Source organism: Leopardus geoffroyi, chromosome A2, assembly GCF_018350155.1.
Source record: "Leopardus geoffroyi isolate Oge1 chromosome A2, O.geoffroyi_Oge1_pat1.0, whole genome shotgun sequence".
Lineage (NCBI taxonomy): Eukaryota > Metazoa > Chordata > Mammalia > Carnivora > Felidae > Leopardus > Leopardus geoffroyi.
The window spans coordinates 157,889,548-157,906,977 of NC_059331.1; the positions used below are offsets into that span (position 1 = coordinate 157,889,548).

The following is a 17,430-nucleotide window of genomic DNA, read 5'->3' on the forward strand; positions in this document are numbered from 1 at the left end:
ATGTTCACTTTGTTTCCTCTAGAGTTGGTTGTATTTTTCAAGTCTCCCAATTCTAACTGGTTATTTTTCTTACATGCTTCTCCCCTGGTCCTCCCCCTCCACCTCCTAATGCCCAAACTACTGGGCTGACCGTTTGCATTTAAGAATCAATATAACTGTTAACTTCTATAGGAATTGGCGTGGGTATCCTCTGCCATTGTATGGCTGGGTCTGTTTCTCTAGTTAAGCCTCTTCTGGAACTAGAAGCACTTGGGCATTTGTAGAGGGATTTTGACAGAGAATTAGCTGATAGGCTGGGGGGGGGGGTCACTTATTTCCAAAAAAGAGAAATCTTATTCTGGGGCACCAACTTCTACCTCTCCTCAGGCAGCTTAATCAACTTCTGTACAAACAACAACAACAACAAGAACAACAGATTTTTAATGGGTACCAATCGCAATACTGCCTGTGTTCTGCACAATGGTTGGGGTAGGATAGGACGGGGTTCAGATTTACAACGGGTATAAGGTATAACTCTATAGACTCTTCAGGTGCTCATGTTTCTTTGGGATTAGGTTGTTCAGATCAGCTTCTATTCTGTCTGAAAGACACCTTCACTCTTTCATTCATTATCATGCTTCATCCACCTTCTCTCTTCCAGAAATGTGTTGAGATCTTCTTCAGTTATAATCAAATCTGTTCCGTTTTCTTTGCTGAGATGCGTCAATTCTCTTTTGCATTTCTTGACTTCAATTTCAGTGGGGCCTGGGGAGGGAGGGGAAGTAAACTTATATGCTTAGTTCATCATCTTAAATTCAAAGTCCCACTGGAAGCTTTTAGACACAAGAGTGACATGAATAGCTTTATATATTTAAGAGGTCCCCGGGGCTGCAATGCTAAAAATGAACTAAAGAGGGCCAGAATGCATACAAATATTATTCTAGAGGACTAAGAATCTGATTTCCTCACTGAGAACATGCAATGTCTGAGACTTCTGGGAGTCAGGCACTTTACCAAAATAACCCATCATTCAAAACCCAGTAAGCTACTAGAATGCGTTCATGGTGCCCTAGAGATAATGCGTGAAACCTGAATACACTGAACCTGAAAGACCCACACTGTCTTTGGGAAACACTTTAGGAGCCTACTGTAGATTCTTCCTTTGAACTGGCATTTGGGGTAAACAAAGGGACTTTCTGTTCTGATAAAATTGGATGGGGGGTGAGCACAAGCAGCCCAAAAGCTGGCAAGAAGGACATAAAGGTCCTTCTGTTTGCTGGCTGGTTTAATTTACTCACTGATTTGCTTATTCAAAGCACTTTCGTTACTAACACCCATTCAGTAATCAGAGGGCCCTGGTTCGAATCCCAGGTCTACCACCTGTTAGCAATGTAGCCTCAGGCACTTTACTTGATCTCCATAAAATTCAGCTCACTTATTCCTGAAATGGGAGCGATACATTTCCACTTCATCAGATTATTGTGACGATTAAATTAATCTATATTAAAAACAAAAAACAAGTATGTTATTTGGCACACACTCAAAAACCCTCTAATTGGCAGGATTTTTTCAAATGTTGAATGAACGTCCAACATCTACGTTTAAAGCATCTAGAGGAAGACATTCATGAAATAGAGGAAAATAATTCTAGGACTGAGAAATGACATAATAAAGGAATCCACAGAAGAATACTCTGTGGGTCCAATCTTGTTGCCTATGCCTCCACCCAGTTCCTAACAAAGCGAATAAAATAGTGTATTAAAACAACTAAATGAATAGAAGTGATCTAAAGGAAACTGGCTGGGTGTACGAATTAATCCCAGAGCCTCAACTCTAGTTAAAATTACACAGAAAATGGGAGGTTGTGAATAAGATCAGAAGAAAACTTAAGAAAGTCTTTGCATTGTAATTAAATGAAATTTGGGTCAGTCATATCCAGTTAGCTGGTTCTGAAGTAAAGATTTCTCTGTGTGTGTGGACTTCATCTGCCAAACTGGTAAGGAACTCTGGGCAGCGATAGGAATCTGTGCCACTCTGGAAATATAGACACCATCACTAAGCCGGGTGCCCATTGTTTGCTAGACAAACACCCTCATGGATTTGTTCTAGTTTTTCAAGTGACTTCCACTCTTGATCTAATCAAGGAAGGGCTTTTACCTGAAAGGTGGAACTGAATGGAGACCAAACCCCAAGTAGCTATTAAAACCCCACTGTGGATTTAGAGCCTGTGGATCCTGTAGATGCTAAAGCAAGATTCCACAATGCTTTCAGAGGCTGGTGTATAAAGTGTAGGATGGGATGGGATAGATCACACTGCCATCTGTAAATGCCATCTAAAAGGGCGGTCTAGCTCTACAATGATACCGAATTCATTAGACAGTAACAACAGAAGCTGACACTTTCTCAGTACCTGCCAACTGCCTGGTACTGTTCCAATTCCTTTTAGAGATGCTAAAATTTAATCCTCACAATAATTCTATGAAATAGATCCCATTTTATAAGCAGTTTGCCCAGAGTCACGTGACTAACAGGTGGAAGAACCAGGCTTTGGATGCAAGGAGTCTGCTGTGAGAGATGATGGTCTTAACCTCCAGGCTGTGGCGAGAAAAGAGGACGTACTAAGCTCACTACTCCGTGGGCCAGCAGAACGCGGAGCAGTCTCTGAGACGTGCAAGTACTGTATTCGCAGGCCTCTTCAGAGCTATTTATCTGAGTTTTCACGACCACCCTGTGAGGCAGGGATTTTTGTCCTCACCTCACACTCATAGAGCTACAGTGACTTTCCCAAGAGCTAACCCCAGCTATGGGCTCTTTCTGGTACACTAGATTGTGTCTCACGCTCTTGGAAAATGATCTAAGACACAGAATATCAAGGAACTGTCTGGTTATCCTGGTAAATTTGTGCTGCAGTAGATTCTAGGGTCAGGTTTTTGGAGGAGCTGGTCAAAACATACAAGACCAGAGAGTCCTCAGGATGTCAGAATGAGGACCACCCCCTAAGGGCCATGGCCCCCAGTGGTGAGCCAAGGGCTGGCATGAAGGCAGGTGTCAAAGCTCTCAGAACCAGGCCAGTATAGGGCCAGGAGAGAATCTGACAGCTGAGAGCAGAGGAACGAGACTCACAAACAGAAGGCCTTGCTCCTGAGAAATTAGGATTCCCCTTTTTGCTGTGTTCTTAACCCACTCTCTAGGGATGCAGCCAGGCAGTCAGGTACAGGGGCAGGGAGCTGAGAGGGCAAGGCTAGGACCCTAAGAGACAGAGGTCGAGGACTGAATCCCCATCTCTGCCTACCTCCCCAAACCTCTCTACCTGCCACCTCGCTGGGCACTCCTTACATCTGTGTGAGGAGGTATAATTTCATAATATTTTCCTTCCATTCAGGCAGATAGGCCAGGCTGGTAGCCACTTCCTTCTGGATAGGCCAGGCCCAGGCCTCAAAGAACGGAGCCAGATTCTTCTGCACTTGGTGGGAGAACATCTTCACCCACAGATTCATTTTGTCAACATTGTCTGTGGGCAAGTTGGTCTGGTTCCTGTACTCAGTGAAGAGACGGATGAACGGCTCCCACCCAAAGGCCTCCTGTAGCTGGGAAGAGAAAGCAGCAGCAAGATGAGACATTTAATCCACAGAAAGAAGGCCCAGCAGACACTACAGTAAATTAATGTATTTAACCTCTGAAACACAAGTTTCATCTCTGTCACTGACCCTGTCTCCCGTTGTGGCTGCTGGCCTCATGGGCCATCCTTGATCTTATCTTCGGAAGGGCCTCTGAGCTAGCACGGTGCTCAGCACCGAGCAGACACTCAATAAATGATGGCTGTGGTAATAACTGTAAAGGTTATTATCAGTATTTACCACCAGTATCGTTATTCATGTAGCTCACTAGATCGTGAAAGTGTCCACAGGATATCACACAAGGATTCAAAACAGGCTGACGTGAAAAAATCCTTGTATCTTCAACAGTTGCAAAGTTAAACCCCAACAGTTGGGGAACCTCCACCCTTACCCTGACATTAGCCTGCATCGGCCACAGGCCTATGTCAATCTGCAAGGCTAGGAACATGGCCTTTAGGGAAAAGAAGGTGAGTCCTATAGACACAGAAGATTATGTACAGTCTAGGCGGCTAGAATTAAGTTACGTAAGACATAGTTTTAGGAAAAGGCAGCTGTCCTGAGGCCACTGGCAACAGCCCACGTGAGGCTGGGTTATGGTGCTTTACAGTTGGGACGGACATTAGCCATTCTCTGGAACAGCGTCAGCTGGATTTCACACGTGAGCACCTTTTGTCCCTGGGGTGAAAGCGGCCCAACGACAAGGTTAAGGTCTGCAGGCACTTTCACTGTTGTTCTCAGGGCAGCGGATTCGAACAGAGCAAGAACCAGAATAGAGTGTGCCTGGCTGGAGACTGAGTTCCAGAATCCCAGGTGCTGAGACGCTGCCCCAGCGACCGCAGGGAGGGAACTGGCGTGTTGAACAGTAGTTCAAAGGCAGGGGCAACCTTGTGTCCAGGCCAGTGAGGAATCTGGGACTGCCTAAGAGGGAGAAACTGAGGCAGGGAGAAGATCCACCTCCTGTAAGGAAACAACAGGTCCCATCCCATATCTTGTGTGTGGGGGGCAGGGCGGGGGGGTGTTTTTGGTTTTAGAGGGCTATTCTGTGGCACGGCTTGGCTTCAGTCTCAGGTATGTCTGGGTTTAAAGCCAGAGATGATAACTGTATTTAAGTACTCTTTTCGCCTCTACCAAGTTTAAGCTTTCGTGGTGCTTTCTATCCACTCTACTGAACCTCCTCTGAATCATGGTGTGAGGGTGGGGCTGAGGCAGTCATGTCCACTGGGAGGCTTCATCAAATAGCACTGTCACACTTGGGCTCCGTCAGGTCTCCTGGGTCACTAGAACGTCACCTAACAAGGTTGCGCTGCCGGTCCCCTGAGTGGGAGGTTCCCATCCCCCTCCACTGCTGCCCAGTACCTGGAGATATGTTTCCAGGGCGGTCCACGCATTCCAGTTTTTCACATTGGGACCCTTGCCCAGGTAGATTCGGACCCTCTTCTCCCGAACCGGAGGCCACAGAGCAATATTGGCGCGGCCTCGAGGGATGCCCAGGACCGTCTCGTGCACATAAACACACCACAGGTTGCAGGTGGCCTCCGTGGTGTGCGGGGGGAACTCCCACTCCTGCCGTTGCTGGTTGCGGCCGAGCTCGTGGACGGGGCCCCACAGCCCCTTGGTTCTGATGAGCTTCTCATTGATGAGCTCCTGCACAGACTCCAGATGGCACATGATGGGGTACCCTGCGTGCATCCAGCCTGGGCCGCAGGAGGGAGGAAGAGGGGTTAGGATGCTCCCCACGCATCTGTACCAGGACTCCCAGAAACCGTAATGCTCAGAAGGACGATCCACACAAGACCCACCTGGGCTTCCCCCCTCCTCTCATGGTGGATGGGTGCCCCCACCCCACTCCCACCCAAGAGGATGTGGCTGCAGGACTGATGCACGTTACAGACAGCCCTTCGTGTTCCTCTTCAATTTCTATTTTTGTGAGAGTGTCCTCTCCATCTGAACCTGTCTCATTATACCCTTCTCTCAAAACTGAAAAACTCCTGATGGTAGTTTCCCTTTCTCAATATTTAGATGTGGAGTTGCCCACATTGACACTACTTTATAGGGATCATCTCCGGAGGGCAAGAAAACTGGGGTCCAGAGAAATAATTTCCATCGTTCTTTAATGTCCACACCCCCCCCCCCCGGTTTTCTAGGCTTCTTGACCCCCTGGCACAGATCTCTTCATTCAGTGTCTTCTCAAAGTTGTTAAGTTCCTTCTCCCAACAACTGTGACTTAGGTCCAGACCCTCTGCCACTTTTACTTTCTCCTTGACATCCCCTGCTGGGACTGCTGTGAAAGCCTGGCACTATTCTCAATGGTTCCTGCTGTTGAAGACCTCTCTTGACATGCTGACTTCAACTGTTACATACTTTTATGTTTTACTTTATTTTTATTTTTGAGAGAGGAAGAGAGAGAGTGAGAGAGTGGGAGTGGGGCAGAGAGAGAGAGAGAGAGAGGGAGAGAGAGAGAATCCCAAGTGGGCTCCGGGCTGAGAGTGAAAGCCTCATGGGGGCTCGAACTCACGAACTGTGAGATCATGACCTGAGCTGAAGTCTGACGCTTAACCAACGGAGCCACCCAAGCGCCTGTCAACTGTTACATATTTTAATGTGCTGCTCATATAGTTCCGTAGCCTGCTTTTCTTGTGTCACATAATCCCATCATATTTCTTTCTGCCATCAAAATATCACTTTAAATATCTTCCTCAATGACTATTGAAGGTACACACCATATATCACTTAACCATTCCATACTTTTGGACATTTAGGTAGTTTCCCATTTTTTGTTGGGGGATATGGCTGTGTCTATTTTTCTTAGATCCATTTTCCCCCTTTTCATCTAGATGGCAAGACTTACATCTTACATGTCTTGCTAGAAAAACATTTTTAACCTGCTGGCTGCCCACTGGATGGCTGTTGGAAAAAAAAAAAAAGGAGAGGGCCCGAGGGGAGCACGCACAGAGGGCTGGTTCGCCCAGGGCACCCACCAACTGAGATCTGCACGTCGGCGACGATCCTCTGGGGCAGACGCAAAGGGAAGGGCTCGGCCCCCAGCCGCGCCACAGCCTGCATCACCTCATCCCAGAGGCGAAGCAATGGCTCAGGGTTCTCCAGGGTACGGAGATTGGCGGTTGGCACGGTCAGGATGATGTTGTCCGTAGCCAGCTCTCCCCAGGGACCTGGATTCTCCTGGATACGCCTCTTCCACTCCTCCTGCGAGGTCTCCCCTGGGAAGAGAGGCCGTGGGGCTTGAAACTCACTTTCCCAAATCCCTTAACGTGAAAAGATACAACCTGAGCCCAGGCGGAGAACAGCAGGGTCATGAACAACCACATCCCCTCTCTCTCCTTCTGTGAAGTCCCTCCCCATGAATGTGGTTTGGTCCTTCTCTCCTTCCCTCTACCAACCCACGTGTCTCTCTTCCTACACCGAACAGCCCCAGACGACCCATTCCTGCAGGCATGCACCCCACGGCTTCCACTCACCTAGCTTGTAGTACGGGGCATGCACAGCCCCCTTCACAGTGATGGGCACGGAGCCCAGTTTGCTGCTCTGAGGCACGATGATGTAGAGGAGGCCGCCCCAGAGGCAGGTGATGGACTTTGTGGGCTTGTCCAAGCAGCACCGGTTGATCACGAGCGGGCCTCGGAACAGCTTGCTGGCTCTGGTCAGGTCATCCGTGTGGCAGCCAATCTGTATCTGGAGCAGAAGATCCCCCCGGCCCAGAGTCACTTCGGGGAGTGTGCAGGTGGAAAGGGAAGGTTCTCAGGAGGTAGGGACAGTCAGGATCACTGGGCCATGACCCCCGCAAGCCCAGTTTTTCCACCATTCGTGAACCATGTATGCCAAACCCATGCAATTCCATCATTCCTCAGGGCCGCGTGGACTGAACCGCATGTAATGTCCTCCCGGGGACGCTGAAGTGAGGGGCACCGGGTGGAACCCACACGCTAATGCTGAGGAGGGCCGACTCCCGGGCCCCTGGGTGTCTCTGAAACCCACAGGATACTGGGTTGCCTATTTCACTGTGGCCATTCTGGCATTGGTAATGGGGCAGAGGGGATCTTGTGGACTTCTGCGTTTTGTTGACTACAGAGGAGGCCCGGTGAAGGACAGGGTGACCGGCTGATGGCCTGGAGGATGGCCTCAGTTCCTCCTGTTCTCCAGGGCCCCCCTCCTGGGCCAGTGGAGCAGTCCCTGTACTTCGCAGAGTCCTGGGATGGTTCTCTCAGGCTGATGCTAGAGAGTTCCAGGAGAGGTACAGGCACAGAACAGACCCTACATGTCACATCTCTTAAGGGGGCTGAGCAGGATGGCTACTTAATTTGTGATATGTGTGTGTGACAGCGACAGAGCTGAAGGTGGAACAGGGAAGCAGGAACAGTCTTCGGTGTCACAGGGAAGAGGCAGAAAGACCTTGGGCTCCAGTGGGAGGTTAGATGGGCATGGAAAGGGAACTGAGGTTGACTGCACATTGCTGCATGCCGGGGTCCCTCCATGTGGTGTCTTATTTTATTTTACTTTAATGGAAACATTTTATTTTTTAAATTATTACTATTATTATTTTTAAGTAGGCTCTGTGCCCAATGTGGGGCTTGAACTCACGACTCTGAGATTGAGAGTCGCTTGCGTACCGAGTGAGCCAGCCAGGCACTCCTGTTTGCCGCCCTTCTTATTCCCCACTGCAGGACATGAGTGAAAGGCACAGAACTTGAGAGCTAGCAGTTGGTGAGCTTTGAGTCCTGGGCTCTGCAATGCATCAGATCTACTGATCGAGCCAAGTATAGTTGACACACAGTGTCACATTAGTTCCAGGTGTGCTAGATCGATATTTTCAATCCACCTGCCCCCTCAGTTGTCTTACCCTTAAAATGGGGTAAGTCCTTGCCTCACATGGCCAGTAGGGTTTTTAACTGGCAACCAGGACAGCAAGGACCTCTGGCTTCTGCATCACACGGGAGATGGGGCCTGGCCTTACCTTCAGATCAGCAGAGGCAGCAGCTTCAGGCAGCGAGACCTCTATGATCTGCCTTCCAGGAATGTAGAGCCCGGTGCTCATCCAGCAGTATCTGGTGCCTGCCGACGCACAGAAGGGCAGACTTTATCCCTCCTCCGTGACGCCATCTCCGTCCAGCACATCCACAGCCCCTTCGGGAGCTCCGCCCGCCTCCCTCCCTTCATGCCGCCCTGATTCAGGTGCTTAAATGTCACCTAAATCCCCAACCCCCATCTCCTGGAAAGTGCACGGCCAAGGGTGGCGATGGCCTTCTGAGGCCATCAGGCCCCGTCCCCACGGCCCCCCATGCTGAGTTCTCCTTCTCCCTGCCCCCATTCCTTACCTGGATTGTTGCAGTTGACGTCAACGGTGATAGGAGATTCCGAGGGGCGCAGATAGGGGCTGCTGTACATGTCTTCGATTTCTGGCACTAACAGAGAGAGGTCGCTTCCCGAGTGGGCCAGACCAGTGGCCAGGGAGAGCATAGCACCCCTGCAGCAATCATTGATAACGGGGTTCTCTCGCGTTGCTACCGGGAGCCGATAGCGACTCAGCAGTTTCCTCAGGAGCCGGTGCACAGACATATAGGCAGGGATCTCCTCTGCGGGGATCTGGAGGAAAGCAGCCCCGTCCGGCCCCAGCTTTGCCAGCCAGCCCTTCTCCACATTCCCTCTCTTCCGGCCCATTATGACCTGGAACTCGGCCAGAGTGGAGCGGAAGTGATAGGTCCTGATCCCTGCTTTAGGAGTACGGAAGGGCCCCGGATTGAGGCTCTGGCTTGTGATGCTGATGCCAAAGGGGTTGAGGAGGAGGTTTCCTGGGAACCGAGCCAAAGGGGACACTCCAGGGTTCTTGAAGGCCCACCACCAGGCTTGGGCTCCAACGAACAGTCCCCCGCCCTCTGCTACGAACTCCTGCAGCTCTTTGACCCCCACATCGCTCACGGGTTCAAAGCAATAGACACTCGCGTCGCTGGTCAGATGGGGCTCGATGCTGGTGTCTATGCCCCCCACTGCGAGCAGGCCGCTCAGTGTCCTCAGTTCTGTCTGCACCACGATCTTGCCTCTGCGGCCCCCGTCCAGCCAGCGCACGGCATTGAGCAGAAAGGGGCCCAGTTTGCCAACGGTGAATAATACCTTGTGGCCGGTCACGACCACCCGGCCCCGGCCATAGCGGGCAGCCGCTATGACACAGCCATGGTAGGAGTCTAACCCCAGGGGAAAGGCCAGAGCCCCGTGCACCAGCAGCTGGGATGGGAAGCAGTCTGAGTTGCTGATGTCCAGCTCTGAAATCCCGTGCAGGAGCTCGTCTCTGTCCTCGGAGAGGTCATCCTCACAGCTGCAAAGACACACAAGTGTTCTCCATTCAAGGAGCAGCCACAGAAAGCCCCGGGGACAGCACCCAGCATACAGCAGGCAGCAGCTTTCCTAATATGACCACTTTTGTCTCTCACAGGGCAGCTGGGAGAACAAGGTGGGCATATCTGACCTCCCTGGGTATGGAGGCTGGTCAGAGGGAAGACAGGGGGACGTTGATTCTGGTCTACTCATTCTTGGAAGACACACTCTCCAAAGCAGGGGCGCCTGGGTGGCTCTGTCGGTTAAGGGCCCTATTCTTGATTTCAGCTCCAGTCGTGATCTCCCGGTTGATGGGATCAACCCCCACGTTGGGCTCTGCACTAAGAGCTCAGAGCTTGCTTGGGATTCTCTCTCTGACCTCTCTCTCTGCACTTCCCCCCCGTCCCCCCCCGCCCCCCCCGCCACTTGCAAGTGTGTGCTGTCTCTCTCTCTCTCTCTCTCTCAAAATAAATAAATAAACCGGGGCTCCTGGGTGGCTCAGTCAGTTAAGTGTCCAACTTCGGCTCAGGTCACAATCTCGCAGTCAGTGAGTTCGAGTCCCGCATCAGGCTCTGTGCTGCCAGCTCAGAGCCTGGGGCTTGCTTCAGGTTCTGTGTCTCCCTCTCTCTCTGCTCCTCCCCCACTCATGCTCTGTCTCTCTCTGTCTCTCAAAGATGAATAAATGTTAAAAAAAGTTAAAAATAAATAAACATTAAAAAAACACAACACAAATTTATTAAAAAAAAAAAAACAAACAAACCCAAATTCTCCAAAGGAAATCTCAAAGGAAGGCTTGCTGTGTTTACCTAATATTATATCTTAAATATTCCAGATTTAAGTGTTTATTTCAGCCTTTTGCACATTATATAAATAACTGAATGGTAAATCATGTTTTCATTCTCATAAAGAACCTTATTTATAAGTTCTGTGCAGCCAATTTTCTGCAAATAAAGTCAATGGAGAGCTGAGTTGGTGGCACCAGTATTACCTCAAAAGGTGGGGCAGGGGAGCTGAGTGGCTTCAACTCTAGTGAGACCCTCCTGGTAACTTGAACCTAAAAGGATTGACTGCTGACACCCAGCACTCCACCCACTCATTGCCGGCTCGCTGGAGTGACATCCACACTATAAGTTCTTTCTCAGCACCATCTGTACCCGTCTCTGGGTAACGGACCCCTATCACCTCAGGACACCTGTAACCCCAAAACAGGAGATGCAGCCCTGGCCACCTAGTGGGATCCTCAGGGGGTAAGAGGTGGAGTGACCTCCATAAGTTCGAGATCCCAGAACTGGCTGTGCCACTTTTGTAAAGATGTGGTAACTGCAGAAGGCAGCTGCCAGGATACAATGGAAAACAGGAGCCAGGCGGACAGCAGAGCTGAGTCGTGTCCTCTGGCTGGGAGAACTCCAGTTAACCAACGGGGAGATTGCGGTGCTCTCAGTGGGTACGAGCCTTTCCTGGAGACAAGGTATCACCCTAGTGACTCTCCAGCTCCTTCAGGTAGTAACCTCTGAAGTTATTCAGCTCGCTGTTCCTGCTCTGATTCTCAGTTTACCCAACCACCTTATGATTATAATCTTGCTTCTGATTCTGACGATCACCTGCCCCAACAGGCCAGGCCACACAGAATGTTCTAGTTTTGTTACATGTCTATTTCTCAAGCAATATCTTGGACAGTCTGTCTTTAATTTGGTGATTCTAAAATTAAAAATATTAATTTAAAAAATTTTTATGACTTTATACCTGCATATAAAATTAAATGCAAAATGTGTTTAAATTCTTATAAGAAGCAGTTCTGTGTATAAATTTCACGCAGTTGTTTTACAGGTGAAATCAGTGAAGAGGTAGGTCACTGTGTTTTATTTATTGTTTTATTTTTTTTAAGTTTATTTATTTATTTTGAGAAAGACAAAAACTAGACAAGTAGGGGAGGGGCAGAGAGAGAGGGAGACAGAGAATCCCAAGCAGGCTCCGTTGCCAGCACAGAGCCCGACGCGGGACTTGAACCCAAGAAACTGTGAGATCGTGACCTGAGCCAAACCCAAGAGTCAGATGCTTAACTGACTGAGCCACCCAGGCACCCCTGTGTTTTAGATAAATACACTGGCATCAAGGTTTATACACTATTATGCCAAGGGGGGTGATACTGAATGTGCAAACTTGAGGTCCAGACACTGAGTCGCTAGAACCTCATCTAGACAATGACCCTGGGTGAGGTCCTGCTCATGCTAAGCTGGGGGGCACCCTCAGAGTGTCTTTTAAGTCTAATAGCCATGACTTCTATGCAGGGGGAGAAAAATTTTTCTTTCATAAACTGAAAAAAATCTGAACTGGATTTTTACTTCTCTTTCCCATTCTCTTCTGAAATGAAACATTAAGTTTTAAAATCAGAATAAATCCATGATTGCACTGGGTTTGGAGAAGGGCACAATCAATAAACTGGGCCAGTGAGAAATTTATAGAAAATGGAAATCAAATGGAATCAGACTGATCAGAAACCCTTGAAAACAGAAGAATCTGTAACTGCATCTATGTGAAAGAAAAAGACCAAGAAAACAGGAAGAGTAGGGATTATCATTTGTCCTGAGAAAATACACCTCAGTAACCAGTAATGACCAATCTAGAATTTCAATGCCACTTAATATTTAAATAAACAAGAATCACTGAATATGCAATGAAAAGTAACACCGTGAAAGAGAAGCACGAAACTAACCAGAGAAAACCAACACTCTAGTAACAGTGATAAATGAAGAAGAAAGTCCTACATAAATATTGTAGATTATTGGAGTTTTGAGATGACATACTTTGTCTCCAAAAAAAAAAAAAAAAAAAAAAAGGAACAGGCTGCTGTAATAAGTTACTCATTAGAATAAAAGTATAATTGCCAGGGAATCTCAATTTTAATACATGGCAGAAAGTAAATCTTGATGGGGATGAACACTATGAATAAGTCAACAGGGAAACTGAGTCAAGTGATCGTTCCAGAGGGCAGTGCTGAAAGGCACGAAGCTAAACAGCAGAAAAAAAGAGAATGAAGGACAAAGGAGAAGATCTAGCAAGCGGGAGTTAAGAAAGCAAAGAAAGAGAAAAAAGTAGCAAGAAACCTACAATTACATGCAATTTCCTTGCACTGAAAAACCGATTCCAGTTCTCAGAAAGACAGGACTACCCGAATGCAAAGCAGGGTAAATGAGAAGGGCAGGATCTAGCTGGTTACTGACAAGCTAATGAACTTCAAACATGAAGAAAAAGCCTTGAAGGCCGCCAGAAAGAAAACAAAGCCAAAGAGAACAAATTACCTAGTTCCCTAAATTACCAAGTTCCCTAAAAACAAAGTATTTGAGGGCAGTGAAGGCACTCTGTGTGGCACACACAGCTGCCTAAAACTCTTCGTTGGCACGTGGAAATACTGATACCACATCAAGGGTTAGGAAATGTACCACTCATGAAAGTTTTCCCCAAAATGTACCTAAGGTTACCCTGTAGGTCTAGAAAAAGAAAAACAAGTACAACAGACAAATTGGCTTCACGAAACAGTGGCGGGCACGAATACCAGTGTAATTTATAAGTAATGCTGAGAAAGGTCTTCTGATACTTGCTGCAGTTGCTAAGAAAGAATCCCGAATTAGCAGGACCATGACGTTAAACTAAACTGAGGCAAAACCAAACTGGAACCAAGGTGCCGCTGTTTTGGGAGGTAGAGGGTGAGCAGGCAAAAGTGCGAGAAAGAGACAAATGGCGTTCTTAATTTGGAGATGTAGATTATAAAAACTAGTTAATTCGCAACTCAGATCTAAAAATATAAAGCTTACTAAAACAATAAGGGCAACACAGTAAATATGGCTATTAGTGTATAATAAAGGTGGCATCTTGTATTACTGGGAAAAGATACTTTCATAAATATAATTTCAAATAACCTATATTATAAATTATATTATAATAACTTATTATAGTAAATATTTATGTAATAATATATAATGCATAATATTATATAATATAGTTATAAAATGTAAATAATAAATATATTATCATATTATAAATTATAAATATAATTTCATAAATGTTGGGATGACTGGATAGGCATTTGGGAAAAGATAAAATGGATACCCTCTGTCACACAACACACAAGACAAGATTCCAAATGCATCCGAGCGGTAAATTTTTTTTTTTTTTCAACGTTTATTTATTTTTGGGACGGAGAGAGACAGAGCATGAACGGGAGAGGGGCAGAGAGAGAGGGAGACACAGAATCGGAAACAGGCTCCAGGCTCTGAGCCATCAGCCCAGAGCCCGACGCGGGGCTCGAACTCACGGACCGCGAGATCGTGACCTGGCTGAAGTCGGACGCTTAACCGACTGCACCACCCAGGCGCCCCCCGAGCGGTAAATTTTAAAAGGGAAACCACCCAAGTACTGGAAGAAACCAAGAGTGAAATCTCATAATCTAGGTGTGAGGAAAGGCTTCCTAACTATGACCCCAAATCAAATGTGCTAAGAGAAAAGATTGATAAAATTAGCTACATATGCATTTTTGAATGGCAGAAATACTAAGTACATTCAAAAAACAAACATGCTGTAATCACAGATAAAAGATGAATATTTCTAGTCTGTAAAGAACTCTTAAAATGGGAACACGAAAAACATATCTGAAAATGGGCAAAACATGTAAAAGGACAGTTTGCAACCAAAAAAACCTAAATGACTCTTAACACACACTGATTTACTTCTAGAAAAAAGAATGAAGGGGTGCCTGGGTGGCTCAGTCAGTTAAGTGTCCGACTCTTAGATTTGGCTCAAATCATGACCTCATGGTCCCTGGGTTCAAGCCCCTCTTCGGGCTCTGTGCTGACAGTGCAGAGCCTACTTGGGATTCTCTCTCTCTTTCCATCTCTCTGCCCCTCCCCTGCTCATGCTCTCTCTCCCTCTCTCTAAAAATAAATAAACTTAAAACAGAAAAAAGAATACAAGTTACAACTATATTGGAATACCATTTCCCAGCTATCAGGCTAACAAAGCTTCAGAAGTCTGATAACTGTTCTGTTAGAATTGTGTGGGGGAAACAGGCATCTCTCTCCACTGCTGGTGAGAATGCTAAGTGGTACAACCCAACATGGAGATGAACTTGGCAATTTCTAACAAAAGTATACATACATTTATCTTTGGACCTAGCAATTTTATCCCTAGAAAGTTAGCCAAAAGGCGTTAATTTCAATAAAATGAAAACACTTAAAACAAAGTTATCCATTGCAACTTTATGATAGCAAAAACATGAAAGCAACACAAATGCCCGTACATTAGAGGTTGGTTGAATCAACTATGGTATACTCATAGAAACAAACAGAACGCCACTATGGAAAAAAAAATAAGGGAGATTTCTAAATATTGTCAAAGCATAATTATCAAGATATATTAACTGAAAAAAGCAGGGTGTAAAAGAGTATTCATAGCATGCTTCCTTTAATTTGTGAAATACTGGGCACAATATGTATCCACACACACACTGTTGTAAAAAGAAACAGGAAGGAATAATCAAGAAACTAATGAAATTGGTTATCATACAGGGGTGAGAACAGATTACAAACAGAGGGAAAGAGAATGAGAAGGTTTTTTCTTTTTTTTCAGGCTTTAACATGCCAATTAAAAAAACTATGCTTTATTTATTTTTTTTAAGTAGGCTCCATGCTCAATATGGACTTGAACTTATGACCCTGACATCAAGAGTCTCAAGCTGTACTGACTGAGCCAGCCAAAGGCCCCTAAGAGTACTTTTAGGCTCACAGCACTATTGAGGGGAGAGCACACAGAAGTCCCATATACCCCCCCCCCCAACACACACACACACACACACACACACACACACACACACACATATGCATAGCCTCCCGTTACCAACATCCCCATCAGGGTAGTACATCTGTTACACTCAAACCTACATTAGCACATTATTATCACCCAAAGCCCATGGTTCTCATTAGGGTTCACTCTTGTTGTACATCCTGTGGGTTTGGACAAAGGTATAATGACATGTATCCCTAATTATGGTATCATCAAGTATTTTCACTGCCCCCAAAATACTCTGTGTCCTGCCTATTCATCCTCTCATCTTGCCCCTGGCATCCACAGATCTTTTTACTGTCTCCAGAGTTTTGCCTTTTCCAGATGTCATCCAGTTGCAATCATACATTAATCATGCATTTAAATTTCCTCCATGTCTGTTCATGGCTTATTAGCTCATTTATTTTTAGCACTGAATAATACCCTACTTCTGAATGTACCACAATTTACTTACTCATTCACCCCCTGAAGAACATCTTGGTTGCTTCTACGTTTGGCAATTATGAACACAGCTGCTACTAATATCCACTTGCATGTTTTTGTGTGGATATAACTCCTTTGAGTAAACAGCAAGGAGTGTGATTGCAAGATCATATGGTAAGAGTAGTTTAGTCTGTAAGAAACTGTGAAACTGTCTTCAAAGGTGGCTGTACCGTGTTGCATTCCCATCAGCAGTGAACGAGAGTTCCTGTTGCTCCACATCCTCATCAGCATTTGGTGGTGTCAATGTCTTGGATTTTCAGTGTAGTGACAGCTCATTGTTTTACTTTGCATTTCCCCGATGACATGTGATATGAAGTGTCTTTTTATAGGATTATCTTACATCTGTACATCTTATTGTGAGGTGTCTATTAAGGTCATTGGACCATTTTATTATATTGTTATCTTATTGTTATTTTAAGAGTTCATTATATATTTTGGATGATAATGCTTTATATGATGTGCCTTTTGCAGATACATGTTCCCAGTCTGTGGCCTGTCTTCTCATTCTCTTGACATTGACTTTTGCAGAGAAGTTTTCAATTTTAATGAAGCCCAGCCTACCCATGATCATGTTCATGTTTCCTTGGTATTATAGCTAAAAAGTCATAGCCATAGTCAAGATCATCTAGGATTATTTCCTATGTTATCTACTAGGAGTTTTACAGTTCTGTGTTTTACCTTCAGGTCTGTGATCTATTTTGAGTTATTTTATGAAAGCTATAAGGTCTGTGCCTAGGTTTCATTTTTTTGCCTGTGGATGTCCAGTTCCAGCATCATTTTTGAAGACTTTCTTTGCTCCATTATATGGCCTTTGTTCCTCTATCAAAGATCAGATGACCAGATTTATGTGGGTCTCTTTCTGGGCTCTCTATTCCATTCAGTTTGTCTGTTCTTTCACAAATACCACGCTCTTTTCTCTTTTGATTACTGTGAGTCTCAAGTATAGTGAGTCCCACTTTGTTCTCCTTTGATATTGTGTTGAATATGCCAACTTTGAAAAAATCAACCTCACAGACATGTGTTAAAATCCATCCATTTAAAGTGTACATCTTGATGAGATTTTGTTACATTTATACACTGGTATAATCACAATAAAAATACATAACATTTCCATCACCACATAAAGCTATCTTTTGCCCTATTTCGGTCACTTCAGTCCCCGGGCAACCACTGACATGCTGGCTTTCAGTGT

At 46.0% G+C, this 17,430-nt stretch overlaps 1 protein-coding gene across 5 annotated transcripts in view; it reads right to left on the bottom strand.

The window, feature by feature from the left end:
• Positions 1 to 236: 236 nt before the first annotated feature.
• The window catches only part of TCAF1 (TRPM8 channel associated factor 1), a 54,306-nt gene continuing 37,112 nt past the window's right edge, over positions 237 to 17,430 (bottom strand). For 3 of the 5 annotated variants that reach the window (XM_045496009.1, XM_045496008.1, XM_045496005.1), the window contains exons 3-9: positions 8,927 to 9,921; positions 8,566 to 8,663; positions 7,073 to 7,286; positions 6,575 to 6,814; positions 4,953 to 5,290; positions 3,316 to 3,566; positions 237 to 744 (exon numbers count right to left, since the gene is read on the bottom strand). In XM_045496009.1, coding sequence (XP_045351965.1) covers positions 735 to 744; positions 3,316 to 3,566; positions 4,953 to 5,290; positions 6,575 to 6,814; positions 7,073 to 7,286; positions 8,566 to 8,663; positions 8,927 to 9,921 — 2,146 coding nt within the window. In that variant the 3' untranslated portion in view covers positions 237 to 734. Of the gene's footprint in view, positions 745 to 3,271; positions 3,567 to 4,952; positions 5,291 to 6,574; positions 6,815 to 7,072; positions 7,287 to 8,565; positions 8,664 to 8,926; positions 9,922 to 17,430 lie in introns of all 5 variants that reach the window. The other 2 variants (XM_045496007.1, XM_045496006.1) reach the window with 2 other exon arrangements.